General features: G+C 41.3%; 1 protein-coding gene across 6 annotated transcripts in view; it reads right to left on the reverse strand.

Annotated features, from left to right (window-relative positions):
- The window catches only part of SEMA5B (semaphorin 5B), a 264,183-nt gene that overhangs the window by 62,204 nt on the left and 175,635 nt on the right, over window positions 1-26,344 (reverse strand). For all 6 annotated transcript variants that reach the window (XM_071435281.1, XM_071435279.1, XM_071435280.1 and 3 more), the window contains 4 exons: window positions 13,754-13,816; window positions 4,595-4,693; window positions 3,652-3,865; window positions 793-1,078 (listed from right to left, as the gene is read on the reverse strand). In XM_071435281.1, coding sequence (XP_071291382.1) covers window positions 793-1,078; window positions 3,652-3,865; window positions 4,595-4,693; window positions 13,754-13,816 — 662 coding nt within the window. The remainder of the gene's footprint in view (window positions 1-792; window positions 1,079-3,651; window positions 3,866-4,594; window positions 4,694-13,753; window positions 13,817-26,344) is intronic.

Here is a 26,344-nt window from a genome sequence, read left to right on the forward strand (position 1 = left end):
TATACATTATGAGTTTTTTAATATATTTTTTAATTAACTCCTCTTCTCCTTTCTGCTTTCACAGCTACACTAAATCATTCCAATTACAAGTTTTTTCAATATCAAGCCAAGAAGAGGTGATTATGAAGTATCAGAAATCATACCTTCCCCTGAGAGTTCCATCACTGCTTTTGATTTGTGGACCTCAAACAGTCTGCCAGAGGTAAAGTCCCCCCCATCCTGCCTTGGAAATGCTAAATGCCTTGTGGCCCTCATGACCTTGCTATTACAGTGCTGTTCAACTGCAATAGATGTTGTTTTCAGTCTAGGCTGTTGTGATCCCATGTGCCTCATTCTTCTCCTTCCAGCCCTTCTCTCCCAAGTGTGTGTACCTGTCCATCTCATGGGTCAGCTCCAGTGTGCACACAAATGTGTTAGATTGTCCAGGCAATTAGCCTGGCTGGAAATTAATGTGTTTCTGTTGGGTCATTTTTAGATCATCACTCTAAACTACACAATTTGGACTGTCCCTACAAAAAATCTGAGGTCTGTCAATGCCCAGGTTTGCATCAAATTAAGTTACCCTAAAACTGCACAGTCACCTTTTATGGAGTCCAGGAATCTGTGAACCATGGATTAAAAACACTGTCCTAAGACTATGTTGTCATAATGGATAACACAGATCTATCTATTCTTTCACGTTTACCAAATGATCTTTCAAAAATGATTGCTCAGACTGTCTAAGAAATCAATACCTTGTCAGTCTCAGGCTGCTGGGAATAGAGGAAGGGCAGTAAAGCCAGTGCAACTTACACATTAGTAGTGAAGACACCGTAGATCAGATCTTGCTCAGGAAGGTAGAAGGTGCTTTGCAATTCATTGTAATAGAAAGGGATTTCCCCAGCACGGGAGCAGTTCAGTCTGGCCTTCATGAAAGTTGTCCATGTGTCCTCCAGCAAAAACCTCCCTCCAATATCATTTTTACAAACCCTTGCCACACGGGAATACACTGTTTTCCCACAGTCATGTTCCACCGCGTTCTCACGGAAGAAGAAGTAGGTGAACAAGCCGATGTCATAGGCAGCAATAAAGTTAGGCTCTGAAAAACAAACATTTAAAGAGATTTATATAGGTTAGAAATCATTCCATGCTCACTGACTTGCTCAATGCATTGCACTGCCAGCTCCATTTTTGCAGCCTGTCAAAGCTGGGACCACAGGGAGTTTGGAGTCAGCAGAGGACATAAAAACAGTAGATGGGAATAATGATATATGAGGATATAGCTCTAGTACCTTTTTTCAAATCTTGGAAAGGTCCCATTGTTTCTCCACTTTATTGGCAAAGCTGCTACTGATTTCAGTGAAAGCAGAGTTCAACATTTTGCATATGCATGACTATTCTTTGTACCTATACTCATTTTACAAGACAAAGTCTCCCCATTGGGCTGCTTCACCTATTCACTTTTGAAGTGGACCTTATGATGTGTTAAATATGCTGCGTGCATCCGCCCGATTCCCCAGACAGCTGTGCTGAAACATTCAAGCTACTCTCCCAGCACTGTCACATCTGGCTTTTATCATCAAACCTTTCCAGTTTCTAGGCACAAAAGATTATCTTATGTCCATAAAACAAAACCATGCCAGAGACAGACAGTAGTGAAATGTGCTCTCCTTAATGCTTTTTCTCCTAAAATTTTCGGTATTATTTTCACAAGAATTGAAAAGAACTTTGAATTTAGTAGGTTTAATAATAAATATTTTAGTTGGGGATATAATAAAGCTTTAAAGTGTACAGTCTTTTATCCTAAAAGTTTCTTTGGTAAAAGGAAAAGTTTGGCCAATGAATAATATTTGACCAAACAAACAAACCTTCCCCAAACCTGTTGGTTTAATAGGGTGTTTTCACAATGTTAATTTCTGAATAGTGCTCAAAGGAAGAAGAATAAAGGGAAGGACAGGATTCCTTTAAAGCTGCAGCCCAGGAGTGAAAGGAGAACACAGAAAGGCAGCCCACTTCTGCTGCAAGGCAAATTTCGGAGGCAGATGATGGTACAGAGGGGAGGGCATTGCAAATCATCTCCTATCAAAATTCTCCTTCAAACTAACCATGAACCTTAAAGGGACCATTGTGATCCCAAATCTGACCTTCTGTCTAACACAAGCCAGAGAATTACACTCTGTAATTCCACCATCGGATGCAGTAACTAACAGGAGAATTAGACCACATCTTTCGAAGGAGATCTGATATTAATGGACAATGTCACCTGGCTTTACATCCATCACTTTCCTCAGGGACTTGTTCAAATCACTAAAGACTGACCCAGCTGCAACCTGTACTTCTTTTCCCATTTGACATTATCTGGTTTCAGCTTCCAATCGCAGGTTCTTGTCATGACTTGTCTGCTAGATTAAAGAACTTTATCCTTTCCAAAATCTTCTCTTGATGTAAGTACTTCCATATCATGAACAAAACACCTTTTATCTCCTTTTCAGAAAGATAAACAAATTGAGCTCCTTAAGGCTCTCACTGTGAGGCAGGCTTTCCAAGTTTCAAATCACTGAATGGCTCTTCTCTGAATCACCTTCTGGTTTTCTGTTTCTTGTTGAAAAGTGGCCAGAACAGGACAAAATTACTCCAATGTCACCAATGCTGCACAAGGTTATAAATCCAAGAGTCACATTAGTTTTTCCAGTCACATATGAGAACTTCAGTTACTGTTTGTCTTCCCTAAACTCCCCAGTTCCAATGTGGCTTCCTTCTGAATCTTGCATTCATGCACAGACAAAAGGAACATATTTCCAATGAGTGTATATGGGCTATGATGCTTCTTGTTCCTAATTCACAGTCTTTCCTGATGACATCCTTTCCCTTGCACTCCAGGTCTCCATACTGACTTCAAGATGCCTGCAGAAGCCTAGCTCAGTCTTATTAAGCTCCAGAGAATGCACAGTCCCACTGTTCTTATCTTTAATTGAAAGGTCCTGAAATCTAATAGAAATATTTCAAATATCTGGTCAATTTACCTGGGTAAAAGATGATAGGGGGAATACTGGGGTCTCCATCACTATAGTCTGCTCAGACTAGAAGTGCTTTGCCCCAGTTGGAAGGTGTGGACTCAGTGCAGGGATTGCTGGTTGAAATTCTATAGCTTGCTTGATGCAGGGTATTATCACACTGGGGTAAGAGCTGCTTTTAATAACTATAAATCCACATCAGCATGGACTCACATATGGAACATAACATGCTGTGAAATTTCTCATTTTTGGAGTGATCTTGCACTGAAACCAGGCATCTTCAGCTGAGTCAGGGGAAGTAAAGAGTGCCTATCACTCTGCAGAACTGGGTCAACAATACGATGCTTTAAGTTGATTTTGATCTTCAAATCTTTGAGTGGTTTTCTTGTTAAAATGATGTATTTGGTCATCTCACAAGATAGAGACCCATATATATGTTAAGTAGCCTATAAGACCCACTTTCCATATTCTAAATCAACTTTTCTGAAATAATTCCAGGTTCTTTTTAAATGTCTTCTAAGCTGCATTGATTATTGCTCCGGAAGCCCTTCCCCATCATAACTCTGGATCTCAATATGAAAAGAGAGAGAAAGATTTACAAGCCTGTCAAGCTGACTTTAATACATCTCTTGCTCAGATGTGACCCACATGACTTTACCATTGAGCCATTTGGAGTTGTATTGTGCTGTCCTAAGTGGGGGAACATTTCCAAGGCTGCGGTAAATAGCAGGATCCCGTCCAGAAAAATCAATCACAGTTGCAGCATAGAGTTCTCCTCGTGATGTAATCACAGCTGTCGAGTTATGCCGAGGGTCGTATGGGCACCGAGCCACTCCATTAATTCTGTCAATGATTTTGCTGAGATTTCCTACCTGTATTTAAAAGGAGAGAGAAGAAAATTTAAAGAGCATCTGACTTTCTTAATAGTATAAAGAATTTGCTTTGCCAGTGAGTACCTATGAGCAAATCCCCGATTTTTAAAAATCAGGTAGCTAGGAGAATGTAATCTTAGAGATGACTGAAAATTGATCTTTACAGCCAACATTTGCCAATGTAAGAAGTTGTGTCTGAGCCTCGCTGATCCTATTGCTTTGTACAAAGGGTCATTCCCAGTCAATAAAGCCCAAACCCCCTTGGTGTAATCAGGTGCTCCTCGTGCAAGTGCAGGTTTTTAATCTTCTATAGACACCTCCTGAATATATACTGGCCTTAAAAAAACATACTAACTTTTTCTGGACCTGCTCCTGCCTCCCTTGAACCCAAAGGAAGTTTTGCCATTTATTTTAAAGAAACTTTAAAGTGTTTAGCTCAGGAGGTACTCAGAGCTAAGCTTGTCTATATTTCCCATTTTCAGTGCCATACCCAAGGTTTACATGAGCAGCACTTTGTCCAGACCAAACTCACCCATAACATGAACTTTTTGTTCCCCAACTGTAGACACAGTCATTGCCCCAAAGCAGCCCAAAGACAAAAACCAACATAATTTCAGTCAGCTACATTTAGAACATATTTTGTGCAGCCATGATAGCCTGCCAAATGACTGTCCTTCCCTAGAGCACGTATCCACCCCTCTCCATCACTGCAGAAGAGGCAGAACAGACCTGTCGACTGGAACACACTGGTGAAAAGGCATTGGTACCACAGGTGAAAACCTTCTTGCCATAAACAATCAGCACTCGGACATAATTCTGGCACTCTTCCTATAGGGACACAAGACAGAGACAAAGGATTTTTTTAAATATTATTACATTAAAAATACCTGTGTTGCAGCAGGAATGCACCTTCCTTAGCTCTAACTTGAGCTGAGGTTTGTTGCCTCAAGCAGTGCACAGCTGTAGGGAGCCAGCAGTCCAGGAGAGCAAGCCCAATTTGCTGGTTATTTCTCTAACCATAGCCCTGCACAGTCCTGGGGTAGGATGTTAGCCATCAGGTCAATTTTGTCATAGCTACAAGTGCCTCTTTCTGTGCTCTGCTTAGAGTGGAGGAGAAATTTTCCCCTCTTTCCATGATGATACTTCTGACCTATTTTCCCGGTAATGCTGCAGCTTTGAAAACATTACCCAGACACCAACTTCACCAGTGAAGGACAGCAGGTCTGTCTACACTGTAATTCAAACCAGTGCCAGCAGGAAAACAGCAGGAACTTCTCTTTAATAGACCAGACAGGTCAGACAATCTCGTGCTTGAACAGGCTGTTACTTCCTGCCTCCCAGAGGATTGTGTGCTCAGGATTTTCCATGGTAGAAGGAGTTTCTCTTTCAGGCCAGGCCAGTGAGAAATAGAAGAAATAGCAAGTTCCCAGTGTCAGTTGCTTGACCACTTGCTGGTACCAATAGGCAACTCCCTCCACATGCCAGTCCCCAAAGGCATGGGGGTCCTGCTGTCCCACACTGTGCTGGGGTGGCAGCACAAGGCTGCAGTTGCCTTTTTGTTCAGAAAATAACCTTCATGTTGTTAGAGAGAGCCATGGTCTCTCTTTCTCCCTATAGCCAGAGACCTGTGGAAATCAGGCTAACTGAGCATCTCCTGGAGTTAAGCTGTGGGGGTGGAGGAGGCCACATAGGGCAGGAACTTTCCAACATTACACACAGGAAAAGGGAGGTGAGAGACTAGTATGCAATTCCCAGAGGCAGTGCAGGAGGCTGCAACACCACCTGCCCCGAGGATCACCCAAAGAGCCCCAATGAGCCATGTGCACCAGCCTGCCTGCCCCAGGCCCTGGGCCACCTCAGAGGAGAGGATATGAGCAATGACTGGCACCCACTGGGCTCCAAGGGAAGAAAATCTATTATGTTGTACCATAAACAGAAAAGGAAACTTGTTAAAAAATAGCAACCTCAGCTGGGTTACCCAGGCTGCTTTGCTTTCTTCCCTCCAATAGATCATTTGCCACTGAGTTGAGCCTACAGCTGCAGACACCACTTCTCCCTCCTGTAAGCAGCAATCATTCAGCAAGCTCCCATGTTGGGAAGGTTGATCATTCCCCAGAAGACTTCATTTGCAAGACTCAGCAGTGTAAAAACACCCCCTATCATCTGGAAAGGAAGGGGCTTGCTTAGCTGAATTACACACTATCTTGTTTCATTTGCTGTACAGAAAGGATCCAACAGGAAACCTGCCAGTGCTACCCACAGACGGCAACTGCATGGACATGATATGTGATCCCTGCTTTTGAATGGCACAGACTCCACTCCAGAGCCTGCCCAGGAGCATTTGCCCAGTCTGGAAAGAGGCTACTGAGTGCCACAGAGCACATGCTGCCAGCCTTGAGGGGCAGCAGGGGCAGCAGGAATCAGATAGCCAATGCCCAGCACCCAAAAATGAGAGCTTAGATTCATAGCTGAGTCAACTCTTTTTATTTCAGAAGCAGATCAGTCATGGTGACTGTGCATCAGTCTATCAAACAGGACCTTGAGAAGCACTGTCCCACCTGCTGTGTTGAGAATAATGGTATCATTGCTTCCTTCAACAAGACAAAGGGCTTGCCATCCTCTCTGCCCTCTCTTATCATTGCTGCATGGTGCTGGGAGCCCTGTCAGTTCCTTCCTGCCCTAGAGATGTCTGCATTTCATGACTGGGTTAAGTAATTCCTCTTTCTGTAGAGTACAGTTATTCAATCCCACATAATTTTAGGACCACTATATATTTGACTGCAAAGTACTAAAAATTCTAGAACGAATGCTGTTAAAAAAAAGTGTTAGGTCATCTCCCAACAGAGTGTTGTTTTCAGAATATGATTGATTTGCCATCTAACCTAGAATGCAGTTCTGTACTCAAATTTCACACAAGAGAATACCTACCTGCTCCCCCTCCACTGCCACCATTCTCTGCTTTGTGAAAGGTCTGAGCATAGCTTCTGACCCAAAACAGCTAAGACCAGCTACGTTGCTGGACCCTTTCCTGCCTAGGTACTACAATGTATTCCTAACTAAAGCCCTGCCCAGCAAAAATATAAAATCCTAATTTGCAGATTTCCCTTTATTTGCACAGAGCTGAATTACAGAATAACAAATTTCAATTTCTGTAAAATCTTCCCAGCTGAGAAGATAGCATGCAAAAAGAATTTCTGTGGAAGACCATATGCTGCAGACTACTGGCAGTGATTAATCTGTTGCACACTTTTACTCCATTTTTACGGCTTAAAAATAATGCTGCTAGATGTAGGCCATGTCCACCTGTAGTTGTTCCTATGAGTTAACTGAGCAGACATTTTCCCTAGACCTGCTTTACTGATGATGGTAGCAGCACTGCATGCTCCTGGAGGAAGAGCAGTGATAATGTGCTCATTTCATGCACTGGTCTCAAAGCAATTTAGACACTTAAAGTAATGTTCTGAAGCAGATGCACATTGTCTGCCCTGCTCTGTCAGCTGGGGGAATGGAAACACTGCAGGTGCTAACCTCTCTGTGGTGACACACTGGGTTAGAGGACACACACAAAGGTCCACATCTCTCCAACCTGCCTGGCCCAAAGCAGAGTACAGTGCTCACCTCGTGTTTCTTATTGCTGTACCCATGGCCAGTCACATCAGTCTATGAAGCCTCCAACAAAAGCAAAGAAACAAAACCATTGAAATGCTCCAGCTTGCAGGATTTTTCTCAAGACAGTGTCTGGGAGATTTAATTAGATTCTCTTACTATCCCATTCTCAAAATAAATAGCAAGGAACAGCCTCCTCTCTGTGTTCTTTAAACCAGCCTGGATTTGCTCTGAAAAGTCATTCTCTGCAGCAAGTCATAGATGAGGCAACTGGTTCGTAAAATGATCTCACAAACCCCTACAGAAAGTAGGAGCTATTTAATGCAGTTTCTTCCATGTGGTTGGAAAACTCTAGGCACACAGGAAGCAAAAATCAGATGGGCTGTAATATAAGCAGAAAATTTGGCAAGTTTGAACCCACCTCTGTCCAGACAAGACAGTATTTGGATCCTGCTCTCACATTATGGAGCAGACAGTTAAATCTGTGTATGATCAGTCTGCAAATCTTATCACCAGAAGATATTACAGGGATCAAGAGATTAAGGTTTTAAATAAAGGGGGAAGACTGCATATTTATATGGTTAATAAGAATAACTTAGTTATATTAGTTAGGATTATTATTAAATATATGGCAGAGCTGATAAAAACCTGTGGCTCACTGCCAAAGAATTAAGCATATTTCTGATTTTCCTATGAATTGTATGTTACATACTTTGAGGTTCTTGCTCCTTCCCCAAAATTACCTGGTACTCATCCCTTTATTGAGATAGGGCCATAAATTTAGAAGGTATCACTTTTCTCCAGTCTAATGACCCTTGTTTTCCTAAAAAGGAAGAGGTCATGACTGCTAATGCTCAACACTACAGGCCACAGGATCTCACAGTCAGAACAAACTGCACTGAAGCCCCTTCCTGCCCCCTCCTCAGTTTAAGCCTACTCTCATTTATTTATTTTTTGTAGCATTTAGAATTACTATTCATGCACTGTCTGTGAATGCTGTATGTCCATGACTGTGGACAGGACCAGGTCTCTTTCTAGCTCACAGAGACATCAGGTTGCTTTGAGAGAACAATTCAAACCTGAGAAGCAAGAGTGGTGCTCTGTTACTGCCTTCATTCATGTGGAGAGATCAGCAATGGAGGGGCTGACCTTCTGCAGCTTCCATTTGACGTAAAACTCAAAAAGTTTCAGGCTGCTGCAAACAAGCCAGCTGTAGATGCTTCTTAGTTGTTTATTCTATCATCTCTTAACAGCAGAGTTCTAAAATGTTATAAATCCTAATCTCATTGTACAGATGAATTTTTCTTTGTAAGCATAGCTATATATAGGCATTACTTTAATGGCTTTCTAGTTTAAATAAACTACCCAAGTCCTGTTGTCAGGGATATCCTTTTTAATTATTGGTTAACACTATTTCATCACATACTGACATGTTTTACAGTTATACACTGTACGAGTAAAATAGCTGCTGCAGACAGTCTGCCATGCTCAGTAGAGAAACACAGACTCCTGGAGCACAACCTGGAGTTCAGAGAATCAGCCAGCAGAACTCCAAGTTACCTCTTCTGTGACATTTTAGAGTGCAGAAAACATTTAATTTATCTGCTGGGGCTTATCCCAATTTATTAAAAATAATCAAGACCCAACTTGGTTCTTGAGCCCTGCTATTGGTACACTCTCAGATATCTGTATTTACTTCTTTGGACAAGCAAGTCTGTTACTCAGTTTAAGCCAAGGCCCCAGCCACACTACCCTTCTCCTCTGAGTGGAACAGATAGCTAATGATTTTTCTAGCCAAATGTTCTTTAATAGATTTCTAATCAAATTTATTTGGGGGCTGATTCTGCATTGATAGCTTAGCAGAAGTAATAGGAATGTAGGTTCAGGTCTCTAGGAACAGTTACAAAGTGGATAAAAATAGCTGATGGCCTCCCAGCTATTTCTGTTTCCCTGGGGATTTCTGTGGTGCCTCTCCTACCTGGATGTCTATTATTCCTAAATGGTGTGGAGTTTCCCAGTTCCACCAGATAAGCAGATAAGCATCCTCTATGTGACACATAACCACTGGAAGGCCTGAAATAGCTCAATCCTCCTTTAGCTCAGCAATTTCTATGTACCAATCCCATTCCACTGGGCTGAAGCCTTGGCTAGGATTTCCCTGTAACCTTGTGCATCCACAGCAACAGGACACCACACAAAAAGAGGGAAGAAGCTATACTGGCAGTGCAGTGGGACAACCCTGCTGGATGCCTATCAGATATTAATCTCACTTCTTTCTTGCTCCAGAAGTGCATAATCTTCCTCCTGGCTACACAAAGCTCTTAGGGCAGAATGTAAGAACTGCCATTTTTCACTGCTGTTTTCACAAATGGTTTCTTTAAACAGTTTAAAATGATGGTGTGCTGCTTTTGGAACATTAACAAATAATTTGGTGCTTAGACAAAAGAAAGACTAAAGTTCTAATCTTGAAAAAGCCACAATTTTCCATGTTAGGCAAAATTCCTTAGATGTGGTGGATGGTGACTGTTACGCAGAGACAAACCAATTACAAACCAGGAACTGAGCAACTGCTAATGAAATATAATACATCTCTTCCCCTTCTGCTCTACCCATCATTCATTTTAACTACAACTTCTGGATGATTTTGGAAGACACAAGGAAAGGCAACATAACACTGCCTTTGTTCTCTGCACTGTCTCAGTAATGTGGATGTTTTCCAGGGGACAGCTTAAAGATATTGATCATGCTACACTTTATAAATGCTGCAAAAAAAAAAAAAAGAATGATTACTTGTGGAAGTCAGCATGGGTCTCCAGAGACATGGCAAGCAAAGCATGTACACTTCTTTGAGGAAACCACAAGTTTCAGTTGATAAAAATAACTTCAATGAAAGAGACTTTTCTGAGGTGTTTGTTTTAACACTGCATGATATATTGCAGAGAGTTAATTTTAAAACCAGGTTCAGGAACTTATACATTAAGTGATTAAAATCTGATAAATTACTGTGATTAAAAAAATCCTCAAAGTGAAATCATTCATAAACTTGCTGTCCTAGTGGATCCCCAGCTGGGGTGCTACCAGCTCAGTATCAACATTTTTCTTAACATACATTTAACCTAAAGATGGCAAAAGCTGCAACTATCAGTGAGACCAATGTCCCATTTTATAAAGATACGATGCATCAAAGAAAGAGGAACAAAAGGGCTTTATGTATAAACATGGAGATTTCATCCCAAGAGTAGTAACTGTGAAAGGATTTAGGCAGAGGAGCTACAAAACCGCCATGTATATGAACTGAGGAGGGTGGAGGCTGTTTTAATCACACTTAGGCATTAGAGAAATTGCAAGGGAATACAGGTGAAAAAATTGAATATACAGAAAACAGACAAAAAGTATTCAAGGGCAGTAGAAAAATGACTTAGGGAAAGAGGCTTGCAGAATTCATCTTTTTACTTTATCAAAAAACCAAAGTACTTCATTGAAAAGAGCATGTAAGTGCCTCTGTAAAAAATAAATACTGATAACTAAAGGGCTCTTTAATCTAGCAGAGAAGGGCAAAATGAAGCCCATTCACTCAAAACTGAAGTTATATCCAAATAAAAAGTAAAGTACATGTTACCAGGGAAGGTAATCTGCCATTAGAACAATCCAGCAAAGCACAGGAAGCACATTTGCTTCAGGCCCTCAGAGCAAAACTTTCCATCTTTTTCAAAAAGGTACAGCAGACAGACATAGACACTGAGCTCAATTTAGGAATAAGCAAGTGAAATTCATGGCCAAAGGTGTCAGGAAAAAAGGGACCTTCTCACCTTTTATCTAAGACCCAGATTTTTCATCTGCCTCTCCTCTAGACAATAGGTACTCAAATGGAAAGTGACTATTATATTATAATAATTATACTTCTGTGATATGCATTTGGTGGCTTTTAGTCTCCTGCTTCTTATTTTTCTTAGGGTACAGCTCTGTGCATTTTAGGAAGAGAGTTTCTAAGCAGCAGGAAGAATCATCTCATACTTAACAGGCACAATAAAAGAGGCGTTTTAATACATGAGCCAGTTTTGAAAGCTTCACCTAAAATACATACATTATTAAATGGGCAAGGAAAATGTACCAGCCATATAACTTAGGCAATTACACTGTGAATTAATGTAAGATCCAAAGGTTCTCCTTATTTCTAGCCTCTATCACCACATATCTGAGTGTCTAACAATCCATAACACATTTATCATCAAATTATCTGTGCTGGGTAGAAACCTGCCATTAGTCAAGCTTGAGGCAGACAGATCTCTGCACCTTGTACCACCATTGCACAGCAGAATCAGAAGTGTTCACAATGGTGCTGCCCTCACTTTCTGCATTTACCCAGCCAAGGGCAGAGATCCTGAGTCAGATCTGGACTTAGCTGGAGTAGAGATTCATCAGGTGACTAGAATGAACTTGGTCTTTTTGAGCTGGTGCTGAGTCATTTCTCTACAGTATAACTAACAATGAATGTATAGGGGACTCAGCTGTGGACTCACAGGGTAGTGTAGATACAGACCTGGGAGATCAGTGTTTACTTAGCTACTGCAGAATCCTTCTGCCTTTGTAGCTTCCTGTCTTCTTGTCAGAGTCTTAGTCAACACCTTTGTTTGCCACTAACTGTATGTCAAGAAGTGCCTAACAGTCTGCTTGAATACCTCCATTCCTCCAAACTTCACTCATGATCACTGCACCCACCAAATGATTTCAAACTCTGTGTCACAATCAGCATAAACTCAGCAGTTCAGAGCATTATGCTCATTGCTCATGACATTTTTTTGCAAACCCTTTGCAGTGTGAGAAGGCAGCAGTGAAGATACTCAGACTGTTGCTTACTTTTGACATAACAGTAACAAAGAGAGATTGAAATTACCCTAGAATTTATTCAGTCACATGTATGGCTTTATCCAGGGGTTGACAAAATATTTCTAGGTTATAAATACAAATTCTTCATGAACAAAAGGACACAACTTAAATCTCACAGACTTTACAGTGGAAGAAAAGAGGAAAACCTTTCTTTGCACATCTAAAGTGCAAATACCACAAATTCAAAAATTCCTCATGTCTTGAATTTTGGTGTTTTTCAATTTTATCCTACTTCTTCTCATTCCTGCCTGTGTCTGGTGTTTGCCCATCCCAACCCAATTTGCCTCCATGTTGATTTCCTGCATCATGTAGTTTCTACTTGAAAGTCTAACAGATGTTCTAGGATACCCATAGTCCTGTTCTCCACAGCTGCATGAAGCAAATTGCTGCCTATCTGGCAAAACTCAAGCTAGCTTTATTTTTTTTTTTTTGTGTAAATACAATTTTATATAGTAATCATTTGAACTTTATTATATAAAAATAATATTGTCAATGGGAGATCAGATAATCCTGTGTTTAAAGCAGCAAACTAGAATGTGACAGATTCCAGCATTTTGGGCTAGCCACACAATCACTCTGTGCTTGACTGCCTGTGTCTAAGCAAAGATTGTGCTTATTGTGTCTCATCTCTTGCCCAGCTCCTCTGGTTTGGAGTGAAAGCTCTGTGCAGTGTTTTACTGAAGACAATGGACACCCTCTCAGTTGAGGACTGAAGATTTTTGAAGTACACAAATATCACATTTGAAAAATCAAAAAAATTCCTGCTTTTAGATAGATGCCTTCATTTTAGCTTCTCAGAAGAAGGGTGGAAAGGCCCCATGGCTGGATCAGAAATGCCTGAAACTCCAAACTTCTGGGACAGCATGTGCAAGTTCAAGCAATTCCTACTTTAAAGTGCAGTTTAACAGAGTGTACCTGCCTCCCAAGCAGCTCTGTGATATTCAACCTGAACAGATTGCAGTGTGTGAGCAGATTCAATTCTCACCTTCCAGGGAATTATACAGCTACAAACTCCAACTGCAAGCAAACATTGAATCCCACATGGCTGAATGCCAGCGGCTCATTGCTGAGGACCTGGGCTAAGCCAGCCTGCCTGGCCTCACACCCCTCTGCAGGATGCTACCCCTGGCTTGTCACCACTCCACTCCCTGATGTGTCACAAATTGTGTCCTCTCCAACAGTGAAATCACCTTTAAATTTCATGCAGAGCAAGTGTAATAACTTGGACAGGGGGCCTTTGAAGTGGCTTGCTTGGTGGTGCTCATACCCATGTGGCAGTACAGCTAAACTGCTGCAAATTTGCAAGCTCAAACTGGTGTCAGACATTCTCTGTGTGGATTTCACATGTTGCAAATATATTTACCCATAACATCATTATAACAAAGCAAAACTTACCTCTGTTTTCCCTTTACTTTGACAGGACCTCCTGGTGTCTTCATCTGAACCCCATGCTGTTGCCTGAAAAACCAAAGTGCACAAGTCACACAAGAATGCCACCAACCACCATGTCTGGAGACTCCCAAAACAAAAGCAAGCATCTCCAGCCAATTTACACAGCCCAGTTTAAAAGCAGCATTGTGACAGTAAACATGTATCTAACTCCCACTGTGCTCACAGTGCACACAAATGATAAATAGATGAGAAGTTCAGAGGCGGTGGCAACTGGAATGTTCACAGAGGACAGACTTTAATTTACATGTAAATATAACTTCTGATCATCATTCAGCTGGAAGGTCCAAGACATAAGCCCCACACACCAAGTCATCACATTCTTTTTAAAGAGGATAGTGCAGTATAAACCCCAAGCTTTCATTGCCAAAAAGAAAAGTTCCCTACAGCGAAGTCCAGCAGTTGTGCACAAATCTGTTGGTCTTCTTAAATTTACCCCCAAGATTATCACCTTCTAAGTAACCCTACAGTGAATCAAGCTGGATCAGAACTGGGAGCTGACAGGTAAAACCCAGAGAGACGGGAAGAGGGGAGAAAGGCTGATGGTGATTTGTGATGCCAGACAAGTGGGGTCAGGTCCTGAGGTAGAGTAAAACACATTAAGGCTGAGGGCACTATTGACTGGAGGCTGAGAGCATGTGGGGTCCCCTGTGACCTCTGACTGCTTCAGAATGAAGAGGCCCCTTCCTTCACAGGAAAAGTCAAGACCAGAAAAGCTGCATTAGAGAGAACTTTTAAATGTAAAATATTTAGCAACATATCCAACTATTCAGTGCCTTCCTCAATTTTCCTCCCTTCAGCACTTTTTAAAAATAGTCCTAACAAATTCAAGCAGGTATTGTTAGCTGGAGGTGAAAATACATATAAATATCCATACTATACATAATACATCATTCTGAGTACCAGAAAAACAGCTCTGCTACATAGGGAAAGGCCAGGCTCACAAAGTAAAGATAAAGATCCAGAGCTCCCTTAACAGAGCCAGATTTTCTTTATTTTTATTTTCCTCAGTCCATTACCAACAAAGGAAATAGCTTCAAAGTTCGGTCCGGATCTGAACTCTTCTTGAACTTCTCACTGCAGCCAATATGTTTTTTAAAACCTAGGCTGCCATAGAAATTGTCCTCCTGACACATGATAAATCCATATTTTTTTGCAGGAGAAAGTTGGGAAACCACTAAAAAGAGAAGATGAATTTTCCAACTCCCAGCTCAGGTCCATGAAGACACTAATTCAGATGTACAAGAAATGCAACCAGCCAGGAAATGCGTTTATATACAACATTAGGGGAAGGGATAGTTCTATCTCATTCAAAAAACCCAAAAAACAAAACCAAAAACCCCACCCCATCTCTTCATTAGCTGAGCATTCCATTCATTTTGACTTGAAATAAAGACTTCATGAGCACAGGCAAAGGTCTGGTGAGAGAAGAGAGGAGCACATGTCTTTCCCTGGAAGCCACTTGGGAAATATCTCCCATATACTGCAGTCCAATCCAGGGTGAAGGCCAAAAGCTTGTGCCTCAGAAGTGTTTTTATGAGAGCTGGGACAAGTCCTTGCTGAAAAGGATCATTCAGTCATATCCTGAGAGGGAATGACACTGGATGACAGAGCTCACGTTGTAAGCCATCACAGGAGAGCAAGGAATTTTGCCTGCTGACTACCAGCAGCCGTTGACATCAGCAAAGCAACTGCACAGTAGGATTATGATCTGTAATCCCAGCTCTAGCCCATGCTCATTAAAACACAGTGTCTTTGTACCTTCAATCAAGTTTTGACAATTTTAATTAAAAAAAAGAAAAAGAAAAAAGATACTCAGAAAAGAGATCATTTATTGTGAGGCCCTTCTTCCCATTTTAAAACCAGAGACAGAGAATTTTCCATTATACAGCCCAGTTTGCTTTAACGGTGCTTGACAGGAGAAAATGAAAACAAAAATTGTTGGTTGCTCCAGCAATCGATGCTGCTTCTCTGCAAATACTCTGGGTCATCTGGGATTGCAGCAGTGCAACACACAAGAATTTGGCCTCCCAGGGGTCACTCAGCTCTTCCTGCCAGACACCTGCACCACAGAACTTCGAGGCATGCTGCAAACACAGCTCTAGTCAGAGCATTGCTCTCCTCCAGCCATGTTCTAATGTGCCCAAATGTTTTCTTTTATTAGGCACATTGCCCTTCAGCCTTCTGAGGCACTACCTTGATGTGTAGTGATAAAGAAGATCTTAGTGATGGCCCAAATTACAGCAACATGTTGTTTGTGACTACACCATTAGTCAGGGTGCATCTCATTAGAGCTAAGAGGATAATTAAGCAATATGGCAAGCCAGAGAGTGTTTTACAAGTCCCACACATGTCTTTGGCAGGACAGGGGGGAGCTAGCTTGAGGGCTGAGTAACTCCAATGACCTCTGGTGACTCAAAGAAAATATTCATGACCCTGCAAAGCAGAACATCATGAAAATAATAAAAGTATAATTGCAAAGCCAAACAGCTAATGTGCACTTAAATATTTGTACTGCAAAGTCCACTGACCTACAGACTAGACCAGGCCTTGTGCCGTACTCCCAGGAGTCCACACACATCTGTGGCCATGGCCTGTGCCTTGGACCTGGCTCAGACCTCTGAGTCTGGGGCTTTCACATGAGCTCTCCAGCATTGTTCAGTTTCTTTACTTGACTGATCAGCTGTCTTTTCAATGGATGCTGCTGTTCTGTCCTCTCACTGGTGTATCCAACCCAAGCCCCTCCTCCACAGATGAACATATGTTCTTCCTCTGCCTTAGATCCATTTTGCCCCAGGATCAAACTACTGGACATTTGACAGAGCAACTTTCAGAAAGATCTCTCTCTCTGAGATGCATCTGTGTGTAGCTGTATATTAATCAGTGAGGCACAGACCTACTTAACACTTGCATAACACCTCAGCACTGTAAGAGATGCTTTGTACTTTGTCTTCCTTACCTGATCATAATGCTTCTCAAAAGCCATTCTCTTGAACAATGGCTTAGGTGCCTCCCCTCCCATTCCTCATATCTCTCAATAAACCAAATTATTATTTTTTCCTTTTTTTTACTGCTTTAACTGCCTCTGCACACTTGGATGAGGTACAAACTGTATCCACCAGATGTTTTCGGTCACTCTGTTGGGATATCATCCTGAATTTATGATTAATTTTCTCAGTTGTCTGAGACATTTCAGTTTCCCAGCCCCAGAACACACATCTGGGATTATTTTTATACCTCCTGCTACATGTGTCAGTCAAAAGCAGTACACATCTCTGGACCCATATGCAATAAAACATGGGTTGTGGAATACAGTCTGGATGAAGACGTGACAAACCTGGGAGCAGGGCTATATGCAAACACAGGACAGTGTGTACTAGCCATGTGCTTAAGCAACCAAGCAAACAGCTTTTTAGGCTGTCAGGGTGTCAGCAATTCTTCCCATGACATCCTTATAGAGAGCACTCCAGCTTCTCATGCTACCTCCTTACAAACTCTCAAGTATTTCTTCCCTCATGCATTTCCAGAAGAAATGCAGTTTCTCACAGTGTTTCCAGCCACTTTGAGGACCTCCTCTATAACCACATGGCCCATTTGCAGGATGGAGGTACCCAGATCCATGTGTCATGTGAAGGGAACAGCTCAGGGCTGCCGTTGCTCTGTAAGATGAGCCATGCAGGCCACAGGCAGGACTGCCCAGCCACCTGTGCAGACAGACACCAGAGGACAAGCAACTTTGTCCCTGAACTGAAAATGCAAATAAATGTGCCCTCCTTCAGCCTATTTGTGAGGACAACTAGTCTTTCACATCTCTGTTTCTTGAGTTCTATGCAGGCAGATTTTCTCAAATATTTTTTTTTAATTGCATGTTTGTGTATTATTTCTGCATTTTTAGAAGTCCCATGAAGGAGACAATCACAGAGAAGCATTCATGTGTACAATCACATGCACCTGGTGTGGCATTACCCAATTAGAAATCAACAGAAGGGGCCACAATAGCTAACCCTATTCAGTGCATATGTGAATATTCAGAGGTCACATCCTGACATAGAAAGAAAGAGTTAATGTCTCTCCCAATAAATTATAAGCATCACAGTTTGCTACCAGCTCTGACTGCAGATCAGCAGTGCTCTAGAATTCTAGCTCATCATGTGCTGTCACATCAGTTATTCAGCACGCACTGCTGAGAGAAGCTTTCTAGATACATTTATTTAATTACCTGCACATCCCGGCACTGGCTTCCAAAGCACCTGCCTGTCACTAGCAAGTCCTGTTATCAATAGTTATGTGTATCCTCAACTGTTAATGTGAAAGTTTCTTAGACTTCTATGGACCAGCTTTTACACTCAAGTCAGCAATTTATACTTCAACACCACAATATGAATTTATAGATTAAGTATACACTAATCCCTGCACTGTACTTGCACAATAAGAGGTTGCAGATTTTCATGCAAAACCAAACCATTGCTTTAAAACCGGAAAGTTAAGATTGGAGGAGAATATATTACATGCATATTTATCAATTAAACACATTGTTAAACACATCTAAGGTGTTTTATTACAAACCTATCCGTTACCAACCTCACTTCCATGAAACAACTGCTGCATGCAAACCACTTGCATGCCTGAAGACAGACCCACAACCATGTTGTTCAGTCCTTTTAGGGGAAAAATGTGTAATACCAGAATGCACATTGTATATTTCTGAAAGGAAACAAAAATCCCTCAAGTACAAACTTACTAGAAAAAAATAACAAACTCAACAAACAAAACCACCACGAAACAAACAAGCGAACACCCCCCAAATCAGGTACTGATTCCATGAGATGCCAGCTTTTTCTGGAAGGTACTGTGTTCCTCAGGTTTCTGCTCCTGTCAGCAGATGCAGAAGCAAAAGCAGCACCTTGTGTCCCCGGATCGGGTGTGCAGGGATTGCTGACGCAGGAGTTTCCATTTCCATCAACTCTCCACAGTGCCCACAGGAGATTTCTCAACCTGCCCATGGAATGTGAGGTGATTTTGGTTCTCTGCTTGTGCTGCAGGGGCACCCCAAGCAGAGCCTGCCAGTCACATCACCCTTTGCTGAGTTATGCATGAGGAAGGAGGGCAAGAGGTGCTGTGCTGTGACAGCTATTGTGCACCAGAGACCTGAGCTGGCAGACTTATTCCTTTCCCAGTGTATTTATTTACATCTTCCTTTCCAGTAACTGTACAAGGAACTAGTATGTTCAGAAAAATGTACCTCTGGAAAAAAAAACAAACCAAAAACTTGCTTTCAGACCAAGAATCTCTTCATCTCTTATTTAAATTCATAACTTTTTTTTTTGATCAGCTCAGTTTACAGTAAGGCATGGAAGATTTTCTTCAAGTCTATGGAGAGAATAACATGGAGGGACTATGTTTCCACCCTGCATTTAGAATCTGCCAACTTCAACGTAAATAAAGCACATATTTACACACCCTACTGGACCAGTTTAGCTTAATCACGTTCTTAGGGACTTTGCTAAATTGGAGTGCAGAGTCATTCCCTCAGTGGCTGCTCAGAGGCTGGTTCATTCCCTTACAAGATGCCAGCCACAATATTCCCATCCACACTGATGAACAGATTTCAGACCTCTAAAGTATCACCCATAGATTCTTGCTGATAATGAAAAATCCATTTTACAAGTGTTTCCCTATGTTTCAATATATTTTGTAGTGTCTAACATAACATAGCAGCAGTGTAGATCTACCCTTCTCTGGGCAAATGCTGCAGCATTTTAAAGAATTTGATAAATTCTGGGTCTTACAACACTTGGAAGGAAAAAAATCTTTCAAAGAAGTTCTATAGGCTGGATGCAGAAAATCCATGTAGAGGTTATTCCATTTCTATGATGTTTACAGTGAAAACATTCCTACAACACTTTAGCTATTTCTCCCCTATTTAATCCTCCAGAACTTCTCCATAAATACTTGCTGTTTTAGTCTAAAAGTGGAAAGTTAAATTCCCTTTTTGAAGCATTGGTTTTTGTCTCTTGAGGACAAGGAACATTTACAGTGCTCCATAAATAATAACTTTTTGAAATCTAATAAAGCACAGTAGCTTAATGCCCTAGAGGCCATTTTTGAAGTTTCAACACTGGTAATTTATTAAAACTGTGATAAGCATGTCTGATAAAAAGATAACTAATACCAAAAGAACAGAATGCCAAACTTCAATAATTAGTTCTGCTTCACACTGCAGTATTCGAATTGCAGATCACTGCTGCGTGCAGTGACAGGTATGAGGAATGATCATGGAATTCAGTCAATTCATTGCAGGGAGAGGAGGGGATTTGGATGAAGGGAATTGCATTGTGTGTTATCAAATTATTAATTGATTTCCCTTAAGTGATCTCAGATCCTTCAAGATGTAGTAAATTCAAGCTGTTTGCTCCATTTAAACCCATAGTGCCTAACAACAGAATGGCCCAGACATGGCTCTCCTGGAGTGCCTGGTCAGTAACTCAACTGGGGAAGACCTCAAATATAACACTTGGAAGATGGAGGTTCACAAACAAACAAACAAACAAACAAGTGAAAAAAATCCATCAGTAGGTTTCAGGTCCTGTAACCTTAATCTCTGAATCAGACCCTCGCTCTACAAACAAATGTCAGCATCTCACTGTACAGGGATGGCTCTTGGCCTGGCATTTATTGGCTGCTAAACACAATTGTTCACTCTGTTCATGCCAGAGAAGTGGATGTTTCATATTGGCATAGTAAGGATGGAATAATCCATCAAAAGAAGGACATTTAAGAATGGATAGTTACTCAATTCCAAGCAATACCATCTTTGGATATTCATGATTCTCTGTCCCATGGACTGTTCTCACATCCTTGCAAAGGGAAATGCAATAGTCTGAGGTACATTCCTCTGCCCTGGTTCACCTATTGCACAAATCAGCTTTTGACCAGTAAACAGGGAGGAGTATTTTCAGAAGACCGACTTTGTTTTCTTTGGTTTCATTCTTAAGCCTTGTTGATTTAGAGTAGTCTGGCCCCTCACTTTATGTTTCCAGGCACAACTGGACACAGGACCACTCTAACACCTGGAAGAACAGGGCCCCAGACTCCAGATAAGGGAGCTCTTGCTCTTTTGATCAAGTTATCTCAGCCCAAATGAGGTCCTGTACCTCAGCTGAGCCATGGTCACTCACCCTGTTCTTGGTCCTCCTGTATCTCAGATGCAAGGTAAAATGCTTCACAGTTTTCCTCCTGTGCACAGGTAAGCTCCTGTACCACAGTTGGGTATCTGTGCCTAAAGGCACAATCTACTCTCAACTGCAAATGTTATTCTTTCAGAGAAAGTTCTTAGCTGCTGTGAATTCTTCTTTGGTGGTCAATGCTACTGATTTTCTCTCTTTCACAGCTTCAAAATCCCTTGTTATTTACTTGTATTATAGAAGCACGTAGTGAACTGAGATTGTGACCCCATATTCCTAGGCAATATACAAACATGCTGTGGGAGAGAATTTCTGCCTGAGAGCACTTACAATCTAAACAGAAAACACAGGCACATGGGAGGAAGGGAAAACCAGATGCACAAAGAGGTCAACTGACTAGGAAAAGCCACTGAGCATGTCAGAGTCAGAGATGAGCACTGACCCTTGCTCTCTTGCGGACTAAAAACTTTCCTGTCTAGCACAAATGAGTTCTTAGACAGCATTTTTTCTTTTGCTAGTGTCACAAAATACATCCACTGAATCAGTGGTGTGTGAGGGAGTGGGGTTAGAGATTAGAACAATGGGCAAGACTCCATGTCCTGTCCTCTTCTTTCTGACATCTTCGGGCATGGCTACAGTCTCATCTACAAAAAGAAATTTGAGTTTTTGTGCCTTCAACTTCCATTTGTCCTGCAGGAGATTCCATTAAACAACAACATAAGGTCTGTAAATCTGACACTCCCCCCCCTCTACAATGTCAGGTAGGAATTTACAACTCCAGACTATGCATTCCCTCATCTGAAAGGAGCATTGTGTGAGGCTTAACAGATCATGGTTTCTGCAGTGTACCCAAATGGAAGTACTGTACAAGTCTAAGGTCTTATTATTAAAGACGATTGTCTAAAGATTTAGTAAAGAACATTTGATACCAAATACTTAAACTAAAATGGTGTTTTCTAAGAGATAAACAACAGCCATGTACAGGTTACAGCTTTTTTCAGCTCTTCAGGAATTTTAGTGTACAAAGAACATGTTACGATGAAGCAGCAGGCTCAGTCTTAGGTGCTGTCAAATTAAAATTCATATCCGAAGCAAGCAGATTGTCTTGCCACTGCTTGAAGTGTATTTTCAGTAACTCTTCTGTAAAGCATTTGTAACTTGATGCTGAATCCCATACAGAGGAGAATTTGAGCTTTTTAACCTAATGGAACTTTGTCATCCCAATTTGCAGTTTTCAAAGGACCTGTGAGCCTCCACTGCAGCCCAAGACTCCCCATGCAAGCCTGTGTAGGTACAGCCTTGTCAAAATGCATTATAAGTAAGGTGCAATAATAAATGGGACATCAGGTAGCAGTGGACAGCAGAGCACTGAGAGATAAAAGAGCACAACCACACAAAAGGGAAAGGTCACAGCTCACCAGCCACATAACTCATTGTGAGGTTTTCATAACCAGAAGTGTTTTATTATATCAAGGATTGGATTCTTCTGAGACCCAAAGGGGACACATGGGAAAAAGCAAGAGGAGAATGCACATTAACTAAAGGCACAAGAGGTGCTGGCTTAATGGACTGATTCAGAGTGGGTTAAATCTCTCACTAAGAGTGATAAGAAGGTTTGTGGAAGACCTTACAATTAACACAAGCACTAAGGCAATGCCACAAGGACAGGTCCTAAGAGAGGGCAATCAGTGTAAGGGTACAACGATGCTGGGATGCAGAGCTGTCCATGATGATGAAGAAAGGAGGGCACACTCTGCTCTGCCTGTGTGCTGAGCTTTGACAGTTGCATATTTACACAGCAATGTTAGATGAACACACCAACACGAAGCTTTGCAAGGAAGATACAGTTCTGAAGAAGAGAGATAAAGATGGCACTGCATTTCTGTTCCCACTATCTAGTGTTTGTATTTTTATCATTCTATGTAAAGAAAAATGTCAGTGTGTGCCAATGATTTCATTTAGCTGGTGATCTACTTCCTTTTGCTTGAAAGTGCTTAACAGTGCAATGATTTAGTTGCAAGTTCTATATGGGAATGCTTATCTTTTTTTGAAAGCTATTGCTTTTAAGCATGAAAAAGCATGGATGGGGCCAAATATAAATTGACAGTCTCAGTAAACTGGGATGATAGTGAAAAAAGACCTTGAAGCTCTCACCTATAGCCAGTTTAGAGTGAATGACAACATCTAGAACTGGAGAACAGCAGAGGGGATGTTGGGGAAAGATGACAATGTTTTTCCTATTAGTGAAGATTGAAAGCATACAGAAACTGAGATGAGACTTTCAGCACACTGGGTAATTAACTGCCACAGTAGAATTTGGTTTCTTGCCATGTCACATTCAGTTTACAGCTTAGGATAACAAACATTTACAAAATGTACTGGAGATTACAGAGACATAAGATTATATGTTAAATCAATAAAATAACTAAATAAAGAGGTTAAAATATACTGAGGGGAAAATAATTAAAGAAAAAATTCACTGCTGTTAAGCACAGGTCAGAAATATAAGTGCAGCTGATGTAGAGGCAGGTGCAGTTGTCACTGGCCAGGTGGGTATCACATAGAACCATTTCTCATAGCACCAGCACTGTTTATTCTGTAAAGAGCAGGCTTTGTTTTGGGGTTTCTTTTCTTCAGTTGATACAAACAAGGTACAACAAGCTATTTCTAAGAAGTGAGCCAATGAATGTCGTCACAGCAATGGTTTCCCTTGATAGAGTGGAGGCAATTCTTCTTTCAAGGCTCCTCTAGCGCCAAAAGATGTCCATCTCCACCCCTTTATGTTCTTTGGCAGAGTCGCCATTCAGAACCAAATCCCTACTACTTCTTTGTGGCCTCTGCTGATAGATGTGACAAGACTTCTAAGCAGCCTCCTCTTACTGTTTTGCACAATGATTTCTGGAGTAGGAGGTTCAAAACCCCCTCCAATGGACCAGCCCATATTCAGTACAAAATCAATTTACCATGGCTATAGTCTCCTTTGTATTTCTGCATCAAGCAAAGCGATTTTGTTCTCCTTCACTTTTCTGCTCTGGGTTTCCTTGCCATTGTAACTCTTTGAAGCTCAATGCTTGTGGAAAGATGTTAAGGGTTCTCCACTATACATTTTTTGCTTCCCTCCCCCTCAGCTTATGGACAAATCCTACACAGTCAACTGAGTGCAATTTTGTGCACCTGCATTAAGGGTTCAGCTATGAAACGCAATCTTTCCATATAAGCTTGAAACCAAAAATGCAACCACTGAAGCACTTGGAAATGCCGTGTACTACCAGCTTTCTAAAGTGGGGAAGTCTTGCATTCTTTATTCCTCTCCAGGTTGCATCATTGAATATACTTGTTCAGCATTTACTTGTTTGTTTTGAGAAGAAGCTAAAATAAGTTTGAGGAACTGTCCAATTTGGATTTGATTCTTACAACAATTAGGCTAAGATTCAGGAATCAAAATCAGCACTTCCTGCAGTATTAAAGAGACTAATGTAGAACTAAGATGACATTTTCACTGTTCTGTGCCTCCTGTTTTTCTTTAGGGAAATCACATCTATTGCATTGGGGGGTGCTAATACTTTTTCAGATGACAAACACTGCAATATATTCTCATTAAAATTGTGTAAGAGGTGGAACATGGTTTAAGTCTTGCCTTGGCTTGGAAAAAAAAAAGAGGGCCGTGCACAATTAAACAAATAAATGTGCATGTGATTTATTTTATCCTATCAAAATGCTTTTCTGGTTGTGCACTTATGCTTGGTGTAGTACAATCAAAAGAGAAAAAAAAAAGGCACTGGAAATCTTTAATTAAGTGAAAGCTGCATTATTGAGACCAAACGAAAGCTCTGAGACTCCTTTAATGAGCCAAGGCCAGTTTTGTGCAAGCCAAAGAGATTGGGAAAGTTTTGCAAGGCAGGCTGAAAACAGAGATCCTTCCTGAACCACAGGAACTTAAGTGAAACCAGACTTTCCCACTTGTTCTTCTCCAATTTAAAGTAATCATTTTTGAGCTTCAATAATATGGATAAAAAATTCTAAATCCTAAACTAAAAAGGTACTTTCCCTGTTCAGTTCAGCAGATGTATGTGAGAATTGCCATTTGTTTTCTAGCACACCTAGAAAAAAGATCCAGACCCTGTTCCTAGTATGATTTTGACATGAACTGCAGAGGCACATGGACAGCTGCATACTGCTAGGCATTTCTGTTGGAAATTAAAAGGCAATTCTGCCCCAGTGGGCCTAAATCCTAGCATAGAGGTGAAACCCACCACGTGGCTGGAAAAAACAGGCAGAAAGAAGGAGATGGACCAGTGAGACAATGGATATCTGCAATCAGGGGGTTCACATGGTGCACAGGCAAGTGTGGTGTAAGCTTCCCAGGATGGTTTGTTGACAACACACTTAGATTTCGACGTTTAGACTCTCTGGCTTCAATGGGGTTTGGTGCTCAGCATCATAAACTGTCAGAAAAAGGCCATTTTTGATAAATCACTAATAACCAAGAATAAGTAGGACCTTCCTGAAATTACCAGGCAGGGCTGGAAGAGAAAGTCAGCAATGAAAAGTCCTCAATGTTTCATAAAAGAGATTTCAGTATTTTTTATTGTTCTACAGCTACATTGTGCATTACATCTCTGCTTTCCTCCACCAAGTGCCTAACGCTCTTGATCAGTTAATTACAGCCTTCTGCTTATTTCATGTCAAGCTTAACTCCCAGTCTGAGCCTAGCCTGCAGGGTAGGCTGGCATGTATTTTCCTTAATCTAAGACTATTTGTGCTCCATCAGAAAGGAACACTTAAATACAGAGAAAGTGGAGAACCAAAAGTGCAGAATTTCCTGTATCCTGCCTTTACCTCCTCTCCCCAGCATTTCCAACGAAGTATGAAGCCAACATACATCCAGTCCTAAATACTATGGAAGGCTCTGATGCAGCAATACTTTTCAGTGGTCAGTGGGGAAATGACAAGGCAAAAAGGACCTGAATCTCTCAATTTCTTCATATGAAGAGCTTCATAATTCAAAAACCACCACATCCCCAGCAACATATGCAGTGGTTGAGTCCAGCACTCGATCTGTGTAAGTCAAATACTTGTCTCAAGAAGAACAAGGAGTCAGTCAGGGGGAAAAAAACAATGGGGTTGATTTATCAAGAATCCAAATGATATTTCTCAAGTCTATTTTTTAATAGGAATGCACTACAATTTAAATCAAAACTGAACTGCAGTGTTAGGGACAATGGCTCTCTGCCACTCCTGTCCCACCACCAAAATTTCAAGTGTTTCTAAGCCCTCTTGTCCCCTCAGTGCCCAGCCCAGCTGGACACAGCCCCTGCCAGAACCTGACCACTGTGCAGGGCACTGATCCACC

Source organism: Agelaius tricolor, unplaced genomic scaffold (assembly GCF_023055355.1).
Source record: "Agelaius tricolor isolate 1412-34295 unplaced genomic scaffold, bAgeTri1.0.p SCAF_10, whole genome shotgun sequence".
In the NCBI taxonomy this organism is placed as follows: Eukaryota; Metazoa; Chordata; class Aves; order Passeriformes; family Icteridae; genus Agelaius; species Agelaius tricolor.